We start from the raw sequence: 13,030 nt of genomic DNA, 5'->3' as shown, positions 1-13,030 counted from the left end.
TGGGCTGCACATTTGCAAGGTTAAGCATGTTTACCTGAGACTAAGCCTTACTGAATACAGAGAGCCATGTTTCCAAACAAACACAAACAGAACTGTGCTGTAACGCATGCTAATAAAAACATCTAGTTCTTAACCCAGTCTTCTGAAGCGTTTTGGGGTTTTTCAGGTTTGCCCTCCCTGTGGAATGCCCTCCCTTCAGATGTCAAGGACATAAAAAAACTACACAACTTTTAGAAGACATCTGAAGGCAGCCCTGTATCAGGAAGTTTTTAATGTTTTATATATGCTGTGAGCTGCCCAGAGTTGATGGGGAACCCCAGCCAGATGTGCAGGAAACAACAACAACAAAAACTAATCCAGCAAGTCCTTCAACAGATGTTCAACACTGGAGCACTGAATTCTATGTTTTGTAAGTGGTGCCCCTAAAGAGCTAGGTACATTTACTGGTGACATGGCCTATATCTCGGGATCATATCACAGAACAGAATGCATAAATTGAACATGTAAAATGTGTTTAGGACAGTATTTATTCTGCTACTTCTTTCCAAAATAACAAGATTATTAAACAGTGCCCAAAAGAGTTGTGAACGTTTGGCCCATTTTGCTCTGCAGCATCACCATCTGCTTATCACTGTTCAATTAATCAGGAGTTCAGTGCACCCTGAAGGTATATATGATGAGTGAATCACAAGCAGAGATCCAGGGAGGGACGTTTATTGACAAAAGAGCTGATTGCAATTGTGTTCTATTTCTTTATTCCTCTTTTGCCATTTAATATCCAATTATGGGGGACGCGGGTGGCGCTGTGGGTTAAACCACAGAGCCTAGGACTTGCCGATCAGAAGGTCAGCGGTTCGAATCCTGCGATGGGGTGAGCTCCCATTGCTCGGTCCCAGCTCCTGCCAACCTAGCAGTTTGAAAGCACGTCAAAGTGCAAGTAGATAAACAGGTACTGCTCTGGCGGGAAAGTAAACGGCGTTTCCGTGCGCTGCTCTGGTTCGCCAGAAGCGGCTTAGTCATGCTGGCCACATGACCCGGAAGCTGTCTGTGGACAAACGCCGGCTCCCTCAGCCAGTAAAGTGAGATGAGCGCTGCAACCCCAGAGTCGGTCACGACTGGACCTAATGGTCAGGAGTCCCTTTACCTTTACTATCCAATTATGGATTTTTTGACACAAACACAGAGTTTGCCCAGCTTCATTGCAACCAAGTTCAAACACATGAAATGGATCCCGAGGTTCTGTTGCGCTTATTGATCTGCTTCACACAACATGCCAAGCCAAACGTTGGCTTAGGAAGACTGTGCAAATGTGCATGATCCCGGAAAGAAACACCATTATTAGTGGTGCTCAGTCCGTAGGCAACATGTCAAAACTATCCTTCATGTGTTCTTTTACAACAGTTTTTGTCAGCAGAATAGAGAACACACAATATATCTTATTATGAGACTCCTTCCTGGCCAATCTTAAAACACCCTTCTGAAAATGTTCCTAGAAGGTACCAGTACATTTATTACTAAGCAAGTGCCCAAATATTTAAATGTTTTAAAGTCTCTTGGATCTTCTTTGATATTTTACTGGGGCTATGATTTTGTGTCTTGTACAGTGGTACCTCGGGTTACAGACGCTTTGGGTTACAGACTCCGCTAACCCAGAAATAGTACCTCGGGTTAAGAACTTTGCTTCAGGATGAGGACAGAAATCGCGTGGCGGCGGCGCTGTAGCAGCGGGAGGCCCCATTAGCTAAAGTAGTGCGTCAGGTTAAGAACAGTTTCAGGTTAAGAACAGACCTCCAGAATGAATTAAGTTCTTAACCCAAGGTACCACTGTACTCTGTATTGTCTCATTTCTCAGCTGACAGCATCTGCAGTCAATGGATAAACTGATCTGGGAATCAACATTTAATAAGGATTCCACCCCCATTCTCTCATTTATACATATCAATAAAAAAACAATCCTCCCAGAACAGATTTAGGGGGCACAGAGGGAGAGAAGGAAGGGATGTTCCACCGTGCAGCCAAAATCCTTCGTTGGATACTACCAGTGCTTTTTTCTGGAGAGATGCAGGGGTACGCATACCCCTAAACATTTTGTGAATCTAAGTTTGGCCTCATTGAGGAGCAGTATTTTAATATGAGTAGGATAATGAGAGTACCCCTAAACATTTTTTGGGGGGTGGGGGAATCACTGGATACTACCCCAGGTATTAAGTAGTAAAGCAAATGAGATCTAAACTTTTAATATTCAGGAGTATGTTTATGTTAATATTTACCTGTACAAATGCAACTCCAGCCATCAAAATCACTAATGAAAGCCATTGATACACACCTAATTTCTTACTGAGCATGGACACAGAAAATAACGCAGTGGTAAGAATTTTCAGCTGATACGTGACCTGAAAAGACCAAATCAAGATGACTTTTGATTAATGACTCATTATTTGTGTGCACAATTTTAAAAACAAACAGACAAACAACCAACAGCAAACCCCTCAAAAGCATACCATACCTGGTAAGTGGCTGCATCTAGATTTGACAAGGCAACATACAGGAGATTATTCTGTAGTGTGTAAATCCCAGAAGGAATAGCCAGTTTAAGTGTCTCCATAGGCTTATTAAGGATTTCATCATGCAACACTCTGTTCAGAGATCGTAAATTGCACTCTATGCAAAAAGAGAGGATAATAATTTTTTTGTAAGTTTAAAAACACATTAGTGTGGCCTATTAATTATAATGAGCTTTTTTGCTAAAAACTTTTAGAGGCTTTGTTTTTAAACATGACATTCCTAAGCAAAAATTTGCATAGCTATGTAGTTAATGTCCATTTACAGCAATGGGTTTACTGCGGCGTCTTCACTGCATAACTGTGCAAAGCTGACAATGGTTTGTCCCGATTAAGATATAGCAATATCTAGTTCCTGCTGATGAAGACATCTAACTCGTCTCTTCAGCACTAGGAACACTGGCAGCAAAATGAAGAAATTGTTGCTGTGTCCAAAATACAATTCCGCACATTTCTAATAGTTAATTCAGGTGATGAGTGGTAACAGAACTGTAGCAAAAACAGAATTGTGGCAACAGAATTGTAGCAAAAACAAGAAGAAAATTATAATTGTGGATGGGAAAACCTAAGGTTTACAAGACGTGGAATTTTTTGGTTTTTTTACACACGCACAAACAAGATTAAGAGGTCAAACTGCTCCCCCCCCAAAAAAAAAAACAACCCCAGCCCAATGAGGTCTGAGCATGCTCAGTAGTTGTGGAATACAGTTGGGGAAACAAAAGATAGGTAGGTGTGAGAAGAAGAGTGGAGTTTTCTTTTTTTAGGAAGACGAGTTCCTGAAACACTGAACAGGAACATTTCATTTAAGAGGGAGGATACAATGCAATATTTTGCTAAAGGTCCCACCTTGTATTGAAAAAAGTATTAACCCCCTCATAATAAACCAACAAACAAATAGCAGACACCTACTGCTGTCTTTGTAAACCAACAAAATACAGGCTGTGATCTTCAAAAGCTCAGCAATAACCACTGCAGTCGAAGATAGATAACGAGGTCCTTCCTCTTTCAGTGTCCTTGAATACCGCATAGTCAAAACCAAGCTAGTTGTCTGGAAGACCAAAATTCCCAAGGAAAGGTATTTTAAGTTGGTAGACATAGCTTGACTATCGCTTTCCTGGGGGGGAAAAAGAAAAGAAAACATATATATCAAATGTAAAACAGGGATTACTGAGTAAAATAATATATTGAAGCCTGTTTAGGAATTGCTTTCAGTACAAAAAGAAGTCTCTGAAGTCAAGGAATAACGAACCAAGTTTTTTTAAATGAAGCCACTGCATTACAGGTAGAACAAATGGTCTGTAGTGGCAGCGCTGAGCCAATGCAACAGAACAATACAGTACCTTGTTTTTGCTTATTTTGGCTGTTGCCACTTGCTCTAAGAACTATTGCTCAGTGGGTTTTTCTTTCAGCCGCCTGACAATTCCCCAATTAAAACTTTCAAAAGCAGGAAGCATTCTGAAGACAGTTAAGAAAAACAAATGTGTCTTTTTAAACTATATAAATACTCACAAATCAGCAGGTAGTTTAAAAACCACCCCATGGTACTAAGGAGGGGTATACATGGGATGTTTATTTTACAAATTAACTAACAGATGGGTGATTCTAATTTATAACCTGCCCTTCCACTTACTAAAGTAGCATTCAGTGCAGCCAACAACATTCATCATGCAATAAAACAATCAAAGCAGCACAGCAAGGAAGTAACAGAGTCCACTTCAAATGCCAACACTAACAGAAAGCCTGCCGGAACAAAACGGTCTGTGTGGCAGTGAATAATTCCACTGCTGGTGAAATCTATGGAAAAGACCAAGCACTGAATGTCAAGGCAGGAACAGGGAACCTAGACTAAGGTTCCTATCATCCTTCCCTATGGGGTTGATGTGAGTTGTAGTCCAAGAACATTGGTCTGGCCACAGGTTCCCCAATTGAAAACGGGGCATAGCAAAAGCTGATTAAAAAGTCAGAACTGTGTAAAAAAAAAACCCCAACCTACTCTTTTACACTCCTTTAGAATTTCATCATGATTTTTCAAGAGCTGGCGGCTATCCTTCTGTATCTGAAGGTTTCAGCGCCTTTCCTTCCCCCACTGGAAGTCACATTTACACACATACCATACCCTCCAACATTTCTCCATTGAAAATAGGGATGCCCTATTCCATCATCAATCATCAGTAGTAGTAGTAGTAGTAGTAGTAGTAGTAGTAGTAGTAGTATCATGCCCCAGCCACTCTGGGAGGCTTCCAACATATACAAAAACATAATAAAACATTGAACTTTTTTTTAAAAAAAAACTCTATACAGGGCCACCTTCAGATATCTTCTAAAGGTTGTAAAGTTACTTATTCCTAGGGGGGCACGCGCATATCCATACCCTCCATAAGGATGTCCTAAGGAAAAGTGTCCTAAAGAAAAGATGTCCTAAGGAAAAGTGGGGACTTGCTAACCTTCTCCATTGCACCGGTCCCTCCCAGGCTAGGCGCCACGCTGCTTCCCTCTTGTCACGGTCCCGGACTGCCTCTCGTAAGATGAGAGGGATGCTCAGCAGAGGAGGCTGGTGCCTGCTCTGCCTCTATGGAGGGGATAGCTGGCATGAGCTGCAACGCTGCTTTTGCAATGATGCCAAAGTAAGAAAAAATAAAAGTCAGGAAAGAAGAGCCTCTCTGGATACAAAGCCTTCAACGCTCTCTAAGGGGCTGGTTGCTGCTGGGTGCCATTTTGACAGGGAAGACAGGCCAACTTCCAGCCTTCTCAGCTTCCTCCTTCTCTGCCCCCAAGACAGGAAGCGGAAGAGCATGGAGATCTCTGGGCCTGTGTAGCTCCTCTGCTCTCAAGAGGGCAGCATTCCCTCCAACGTTTCTCCGATGAAAATACAGTGGTACCTCGGGTTAAGTACTTAATTCGTTCCGGAAGTCTGTTCTTAACTTGAAACTGTTCTTAACCTGAAGCACCACTTTAGCTAATGGGGCCTCCTGCTGCTGCCGCACCGCTGGAGCAAGATTTCTGTTCTTATCCTGAAGCAAAGTTCTTAACCTGAAGCACTATTTCTGGGTTAGCGGAGTCTGTAATCTGAGGTGTATGTACCCTGAAGCGTATATAACCCAAGGTACCACTGTAGGGACATTATTTTAGAAGACATCTGAAGGCAGCCCTGTTTAGGGAAGCTTTTAATGTTTGATGCATTACTGTATTTTAGTATTTTGTTAGAAGCTGCCCAGAGTGGCTGGGGATGCCCGGCGAGATGGGCGGGGTATAAATAAATTATTATTATTATTATTATTATTATTATTATTATTATTATTATTATTATTATTATTATTACTACTACTACTACTACTACTACTATTTTATACCCCACCCAATTGACTGGGTTGCCCCAGCCACTGTGGGTGGCTTCCAACAAATATAAAAAACCTAGGAAAAAAAACATTTTAAAACTTCCCTTTACAGAGCTGCCTTCAGATGTCTTCTAAAGGCTGCATAGTGACTTATCTCCTTGGCTTGGGGAGGTCGCATAACTCCATAGCCTCCAACATTTCTCCGATGGGAATAGGGATATCATCATCATCATCATTATTTTACCCCACCTATTTGACTGGGTTGCGCCAGCCACTGTGGGTGGCTTCCGACAAATATAAAAATCCTAGAATTATTTTTTAAATCTTCCCTTTACAGAGCTGTCTTCAGATGTCTTCTAGTGACTTATCTCCTTGGCTTGGGTGGGTGGGGGGGTCACATAAATTCACAGCCTCCAACATTTATCTGATGGAAATAGAGACGTCCTAAGGAAAAGCGGGACATTGCAGGATCAAATCAGAAACCTGGATGGCTTCTGTAAATCCAGATCTGTCCCTAGAAAATAAGGACACTTGGAGGGTCTGGGGCAGAGGGAGGCTTGCAAAAAATGTTCCTCTGTGCGTTCTCCAGTGGCCTCTTATCAGCAGTGAGGTGGGTGTATGGGATGCTATGACAGCCTGAGGAGAGGACCAGAGACAATTTTGGCTGGTTAAAATACGATACCCTTAAATGTGCGTTAGAGTGGGGATTACCAGTTTATTTTTGCTCTTATTTTTTATTATGCATTTTGTTTGTCTGTTTTCCAATTGTATTTTTATGTTGCAAACTGCCCTGTGATCTATGGCTGAAGGGCGGAATACAAATTTAATTAATATAATAATAATAATAATAATAATAATAATAATAATAATAATAATAATAATAGATGTTCGCTCAAGCTGTTCAACCCCTCAACCTGTCCTGTCCACACTGGCTTGGAGGGCAGGAAATTATGAAGGCATGAAAACGTCAGGTGCTAGCTCTTTCTTCAGGAAGCTCCTATTACCTGCTAGCCAGTCAAGGATACTGAATAGCCTCTTATTTTGGTAACCCAAAGAAGAAATCCCAGATGTGATAAATGCCTCCCACTATTTGTACTTTCCGCAAGCAATTAAAATGCCTTTTTGCTCCAAGAAGCTTTCCCAGTTGGCTGAACTGATCTCTGCCAGGGGTGTCTGTTTTGTATTGTTTTTTAAATCCATCTTTTCTTATTTTTTTACACTGTTCTTAATGGTTTTTACCAGGTTTTGTAAACTGATTTGAGATATATTTGTGAAACTCAGTATATAATACTGTGGCACTTTAGGACATATGTTATTTTAGGATGGCACCCAATACTTGTGATTTTCTAAGCAAATATTAAAATAATAAAGTTTTTTTCAATCTGCTGCCCAGATAACCAGCAACTTTGTGCTTGACCAAAAGGTTTTTTTAAACTGATTAATATATCGATCAACTGAATACTGCAGTCTTAATCAAATGTGAACTTAATGTCCCACAATGCTTATTTCCCAATGACATTTCAGAGAAAAATATCTGATGGGTTCTTGCCTTGCGTTTTCTGGAGCAATGTGGATTTAGAGCTGAAAACCAAAGTTTTGGATAGAGGATTATAGCACAAAGTGGTAGTAGCTGTCACTAAGACTAGAAGGGAGGAAGGAAGTTTACAGCTAGGTGACTTTCCATTGCATCTGTGACCAATTTCACCTTTTCTTTACACCTTTTCTATTGTAGATGATGCCACATTTAGGAACCTAATGGATGCTTGGTACTCAAAAAGAGGATGATTTGGGAACAGACCCAGCCTTGATTTCAGTGTCAAAGCGGGAGAGCTCAGAAAGCGTTACCAGTATTTCATGAAGCTGTATGAGTTGCTTATGGAAACTTGGGTGAAGAAATGCTAATCTGACTAGGACAAAAGGGAATGAGAACGTTTATCTGTGGGTATTTTTTTTAAAAAAACTGTTCAAGGATTAGAAGAAATAGCTGTAAGGGAATAAGCTCTTGCCACTTACCATCTGGCTTGGGGCGGGGCCTGGGGCCTCACAAGGACTGCGTGCTGCTTGCGGCCTGCTGCCCAGGAAGACTCCCCTGAGTGAGTGCTTGTGGGCCCTGCTTTTGCCATTTACCATCTGGCTTGGGGCGGGGCCTGGGGCCTCATAAGGACTGCGTGCTGCTTGCGGCCTGCTGCCCAGGAAGACTCCCTGAGTGAGTGCTTGTGGGCCCTGCTTTTGCCACTTACCATCTGGCTTGGGGCGGGGCCTGGGGCCTCACAAGGACTGCGTGCTGCTTGCTGCCTGCTGCCCAGGAAGACTCCCTGAGTGAGTGCTTGTGGGCCCTGCTCTTGCCACTTACCATCTGGCTTGGGGCGGGGCCTGGGGCCTCACAAGGACTGCGTGCTGCTTGCGGCCTGCTGCCCAGGAAGACTCCCTGAGTGAGTGCTTGAGGGCCCTGCTTTTGCCACTTACCATCTGGCTTGGGGCGGGGCCTGGGGCCTCATAAGGACTGCGTGCTGCTTGCGGCCTGCTGCCCAGGAAGACTCCCTGAGTGAGTGCTTGTGGGCCCTGCTTTTGCCACTTACCATCTGGCTTGGGGCGGGGCCTGGGGCCTCATAAGGACTGCGTGCTGCTTGCGGCCTGCTGCCCAGGAAGACTCCCTGAGTGAGTGCTTGTGGGCCCTGCTTTTGCCACTTACCATCTGGCTTGGGGCGGGGCCTGGGGCCTCATAAGGACTGCGTGCTGCTTGCTGCCTGCTGCCCAGAAAGACTCCCTGAGTGAGTGCTTGAGGGCCCTGCTCTTGCCACTTACCATCTGGCCTGGGGCGGGGCCTGGGGCCTCATAAGGACTGTGTGCTGCTTGCGGCCTGCTGCCCAGGAAGACTCCCTGAGTGAGTGCTTGAGGGCCCTGCTCTTGCCACTTACCACCTGGCCTGGGGCGGGGCCTGGGGCCTCATAAGGACTGCGTGCTGGTTGCTGCCTGCTGCCCAGGAAGACTCCCCTGAGTGAGTGCTTGAGGGCCCTGCTCCTTCCTGCCACTTACCATCTGGCCTGGGGCGGGGCCTGGGGCCTCACAAGGACTGCGTGCTGCTTGCTGCCTGCTGCCCAGGAGGAGTCCCCTGAGTGAGTGCCTGAGGGCCCTGCTCCTCCCTGCCACTTACCACCTGGCCCGGGGCGGGGCCTGACAGGCCTCACTAGGACAGTTGTTACTGCCGGAGAGGCACAGAGTGTTTTTAAAATGTTTTTTAAAAATTTTCTTTGGATTTTTTGTATGTGGGGGGTGGGGGTGGGATGGATGTTTGGTTGGGCTTGGGGAATTATTATTTTTTTATTTTGATGTTTTTGTAATTTTTACATTTTTTTGTTTGTATTGTTTTATTGGTTTTGTTTGTTTGTTTAAGGTGTTATTTTGTTTTTAGGGGGAGGGTTCAGGGCTGCCGGGGAGTGGGCCCCAGCCCACAAAATGGCTGGGGCATGTTCCACAGGGGGGGATGCACTGGGACAACCGATCTCAGTGATCACGGGTAGGAGGAGGAGTTACGCTAAGACCAGACCATGTCATTACAGAGGAGGCAGGTTTAGTCGTTGTCTGAGGACTATCCCTGCCTCCGGGTCTGGTCCTGTCCGAATGGATACTAGAATCAGCAAGGGATACCCACGTGACCTGAAGGTGCTGCTGTGCAATGCCAGGTCAATGATTCGTAAGACCACTGCCATCCATGACTTGATCATGGATGGAGGATTTGACCTGGCATGTGTAACAGAGACTTGGTTGGATGAAGCAGATGGGCCTGTCCTTGCCGCTGCTTGTCCACCAGGTTTCTCTTACGCACAGCAACCCAGGTCACGTGGGCGGGGAGGGGGGGTTGCAGTGATTTTTAGGAAGTCATTAGTTTGCACCAGGCGTCCTATTGGGAAGACCCAGTTTTCTGAGTGCATGTTCTGGAAGTTGGGCAATAGGGGCAGTACAGGATTCCTTTTGGTGTACCGACCTCCCCGCTGCACCAAGGATTCCCTGCCCGAGCTGCTTCAGGTCGTGGCGGATGTTCTCCTGGAGACACCTAGCCTGGTCGTCCTAGGGGATTTTAACATCCATGCCGACACGACCTTACAAGGGGCCGCTCGGGACTTCGTGGAAAGCATGGCCTCCATGGGGCTGTCCCTGAATAAGTCTGGCCCAACCCATAGCCGTGGACATGCCTTGGACCTGGTGTTTACCTCTATGGATGTTGGTGATCTGACACTAAGTAAAAGCGAAATGAAAGAAGTGCCATGGTCAGATCACTTCCTGGTGCAACTGGACTTCTCTGCGACCCATCCCCTCTGCAGGGAGGTGGGACCAATTCGGATGGTCCGCCCCCGCCACTTAATGGATCCAAATGGTTTCCAGAGAGTGGTAGGGGATGCTTTATCCCATGTTGATGGCCTTTCAGCCGATTCCCTGGTGGCCCGCTGGAATGTGGAGTTAACCAGGGCTATTGACTGTTTGGCTCCGAAGCGCCCTCTCCGATTGCATGGAGCCCGGACAGCCCCGTGGTTTTCCACGGATCTGAGGGCAATGAAACAATCGTTGAGACGGCTAGAGCGCCGGTGGCGGATAACTCATTCCGAATCTGACCGGACACAGGTTAGAGCTCAACGTCGAGCCTACCAAGTGGCGATAGCGACGGCGAAGAAGAATTTCTTCACCGCCTCTATTGCATCTGCAGAAAACAGCAGCAGGAGACTTTTTCAGGTGGTTCACAATTTAGCGGAACCACCTGCAACATCGGGGCCCAGTACGGGCCACATGTTCTCCTGCAATGATTTTGCAAAGTTTTTTGCAGATAAAATCGCCCAGATTCGGGAAGAAGTAGACTCCACCGTGGGAGCAGGGCCGGGGCGGGAGAGTGCTAGAGTTCTGTCTAGTCAAGTTGAGTGGGATCAATTTCAATCTGTTACCTCCGAGGATGTGGACAGGCTGCTTGGACGAGTGAAACCAACCACCTGTCTCCTGGATCCTTGCCCATCCTGGCTTATAAAAGCTAGCCGGGAAGGACTGGGCGATGGGCTTCGTGGGGTGGTGAATGCTTCCCTCCGTGAGGGAGCCTTCCCAGACCCGCTGAAAGAGGCGGTTATTAAACCGCTTCTTAAAAAACCATCTTTAGATGCGGCCACGATGGCCAACTATCGCCCAGTCTCAAATCTTCCATTCCTGGGCAAGGTGATTGAGCGAGTGGTTGCTGAACAACTCCAGGCACGCCTGGAAGAAGCGGACCATTTGGATCCCTTCCAGTCGGGATTCAGGCCTCATCATGGGACTGAAACTGCCTTGGTCGCACTGGTTGATGATCTCCGGCGGGCTAGGGACAAAGGTGAGAGCTGTTTCCTAGTTCTGCTGGATCTCTCAGCGGCGTTTGATACCATCGACCATAGCATCCTTCTGGACCGTCTTGAGGGGCTGGGAGCTGGGGGCACTGTTATACAGTGGTTCCGCTCCTTCCTCCTGGGCCGTGTTCAGAAAGTGGTGGTGGGGGATGAGTGTTCAGACCCTTGGGCCCTCACTTGTGGGGTGCCTCAGGGTTCTGTCCTCTCCCCCATGCTTTTTAACATCTATATGAAGCCGCTGGGAGAGATCATCAGGAGGTTTGGGCTGGGTGTTCATCAGTATGCGGATGACACCCAGCTCTACCTCTCTTTTAAATCAGAACCAGTGAAGGCGGTGAAGGTCCTGTGTGAGTGTCTGGAGGCGGTTGGAGGATGGATGGCGGCTAACAGATTGAGGTTGAATCCTGACAAGACAGAAGTACTGTTTTTGGGGGACAGAAGGCGGGCAGGTGTGGAGGATTCCCTGGTCCTGAATGGGGTAATTGTGCCCCTGAAGGACCAGGTGCGCAGCCTGGGAGTCATTTTGGACTCACAGCTGTCCATGGAGGCACAGGTCAAATCTGTGTCCAGGGCAGCTGTTTACCAGCTCCATCTGGTACGTAGGCTGAGACCCTATCTGCCTGCGGACTGTCTCGCCAGAGTGGTGCATGCTCTGGTTATCTCCCGCTTGGACTACTGCAATGCGCTCTACGTGGGGCTACCTTTGAAGGTGACGCGGAAACTACAACTAATCCAGAATGCGGCAGCTAGACTGGTGACTGGGAGCGGCCGCCGAGACCATATAACACCGGTCTTGAAAGACCTGCATTGGCTCCCAGTACGTTTCCGAGCACAATTCAAAGTGTTGGTGCTGACCTTTAAAGCCCTAAACGGCCTCGGTCCAGTATACCTGAAGGAGCGTCTCCACCCCCATCAGTCTGCCCGGACGCTGAGGTCCAGCGCCGAGGGCCTTCTGGCGGTTCCCTCACTGCGAGAAGCAAAGCTACAGGGAACCAGGCAGAGGGCCTTCTCGGTAGTGGCGCCCGCCCTGTGGAACGCCCTTCCAGCAGATGTCAAAGCGATAAACAACTACCTGACATTCAGGAGACATCTTAAGGCAGCCCTGTTCAGGGAAGTTTTTAACGTATGACATTTTACTGTATTTTTGGTTTTTATGGAAGCCGCCCAGAGTGGCTGGGGAGGCCCAGCCAGATGGGCGGGGTATAAATAATAAATTATTATTATTATTATTATAAGCCCACAGGAAGGAGGAGTTACAATACTGTAAGGCATCCTGACACTCTGGGATGGGGCAAGGCATAAATGAATTTGTACATTTGTAACATTTCAATTCAAAGACAGACGTATTTCACACTGACCAGCATTTTGAGTTTTGCAGAAATGTCTTGGAAGTGAAAAGAACACGTCTAACTGTTCTTAGAATTCTCCTGCACGCATTTTAGATTTGTATAACATCTGAACAACTAAATAAAATACAAGCCAGAAAGAAATACCAATTAAAATTTTCATGAACTACCTTAACAGACGAGCTGCTAACTATGGCCTAATAAACAAGTCCAACAGAAGACAGATGGCTGTTTCTCCTGAACGACAAGTTTCTCAACTTTTATGTCAAACCAGCTTCGGCTGATGGCCCAGCTACGCCCTTATCTGGACAGGGATAGCCCAACTACTGTTGTCTATGCTCTGATAACCTCAAGGTTAGATTACTGCAATGCGTTATACGTAGGGCTGCCTCTGAAGACTGTTCGGAAACTTCAGCTGGTGCAGAATT

At 46.2% G+C, this 13,030-nt stretch overlaps 1 protein-coding gene and 1 long non-coding RNA gene across 3 annotated transcripts in view; one reads left to right on the top strand and one right to left on the bottom strand.

Annotated features, from left to right (window-relative positions):
* Positions 1 to 13,030, bottom strand: part of SLC35A3 (solute carrier family 35 member A3) — a 31,800-nt gene that overhangs the window by 12,652 nt on the left and 6,118 nt on the right. For both annotated transcript variants that reach the window (XM_081195061.1, XM_081195060.1), the window contains exons 2-4: positions 3,471 to 3,675; positions 2,507 to 2,661; positions 2,271 to 2,393 (exon numbers count right to left, since the gene is read on the bottom strand). In XM_081195061.1, coding sequence (XP_081051187.1) covers positions 2,271 to 2,393; positions 2,507 to 2,661; positions 3,471 to 3,657 — 465 coding nt within the window. In that variant the 5' untranslated portion in view covers positions 3,658 to 3,675. The remainder of the gene's footprint in view (positions 1 to 2,270; positions 2,394 to 2,506; positions 2,662 to 3,470; positions 3,676 to 13,030) is intronic.
* LOC308587450 lies at positions 5,963 to 7,844 on the top strand. The gene is made up of 2 exons (XR_014008395.1): positions 5,963 to 6,172; positions 7,629 to 7,844. It is a non-coding gene; the product is annotated as an uncharacterized lncRNA (long non-coding RNA).

This window comes from Podarcis bocagei (assembly GCF_964188305.1).
Source record: "Podarcis bocagei genome assembly, chromosome: 5".
In the NCBI taxonomy this organism is placed as follows: domain Eukaryota; kingdom Metazoa; phylum Chordata; class Lepidosauria; order Squamata; family Lacertidae; genus Podarcis; species Podarcis bocagei.
Note: the sequence above shows the minus strand (reverse complement) of the source record. Positions and strands in the feature narration are given on the sequence as shown.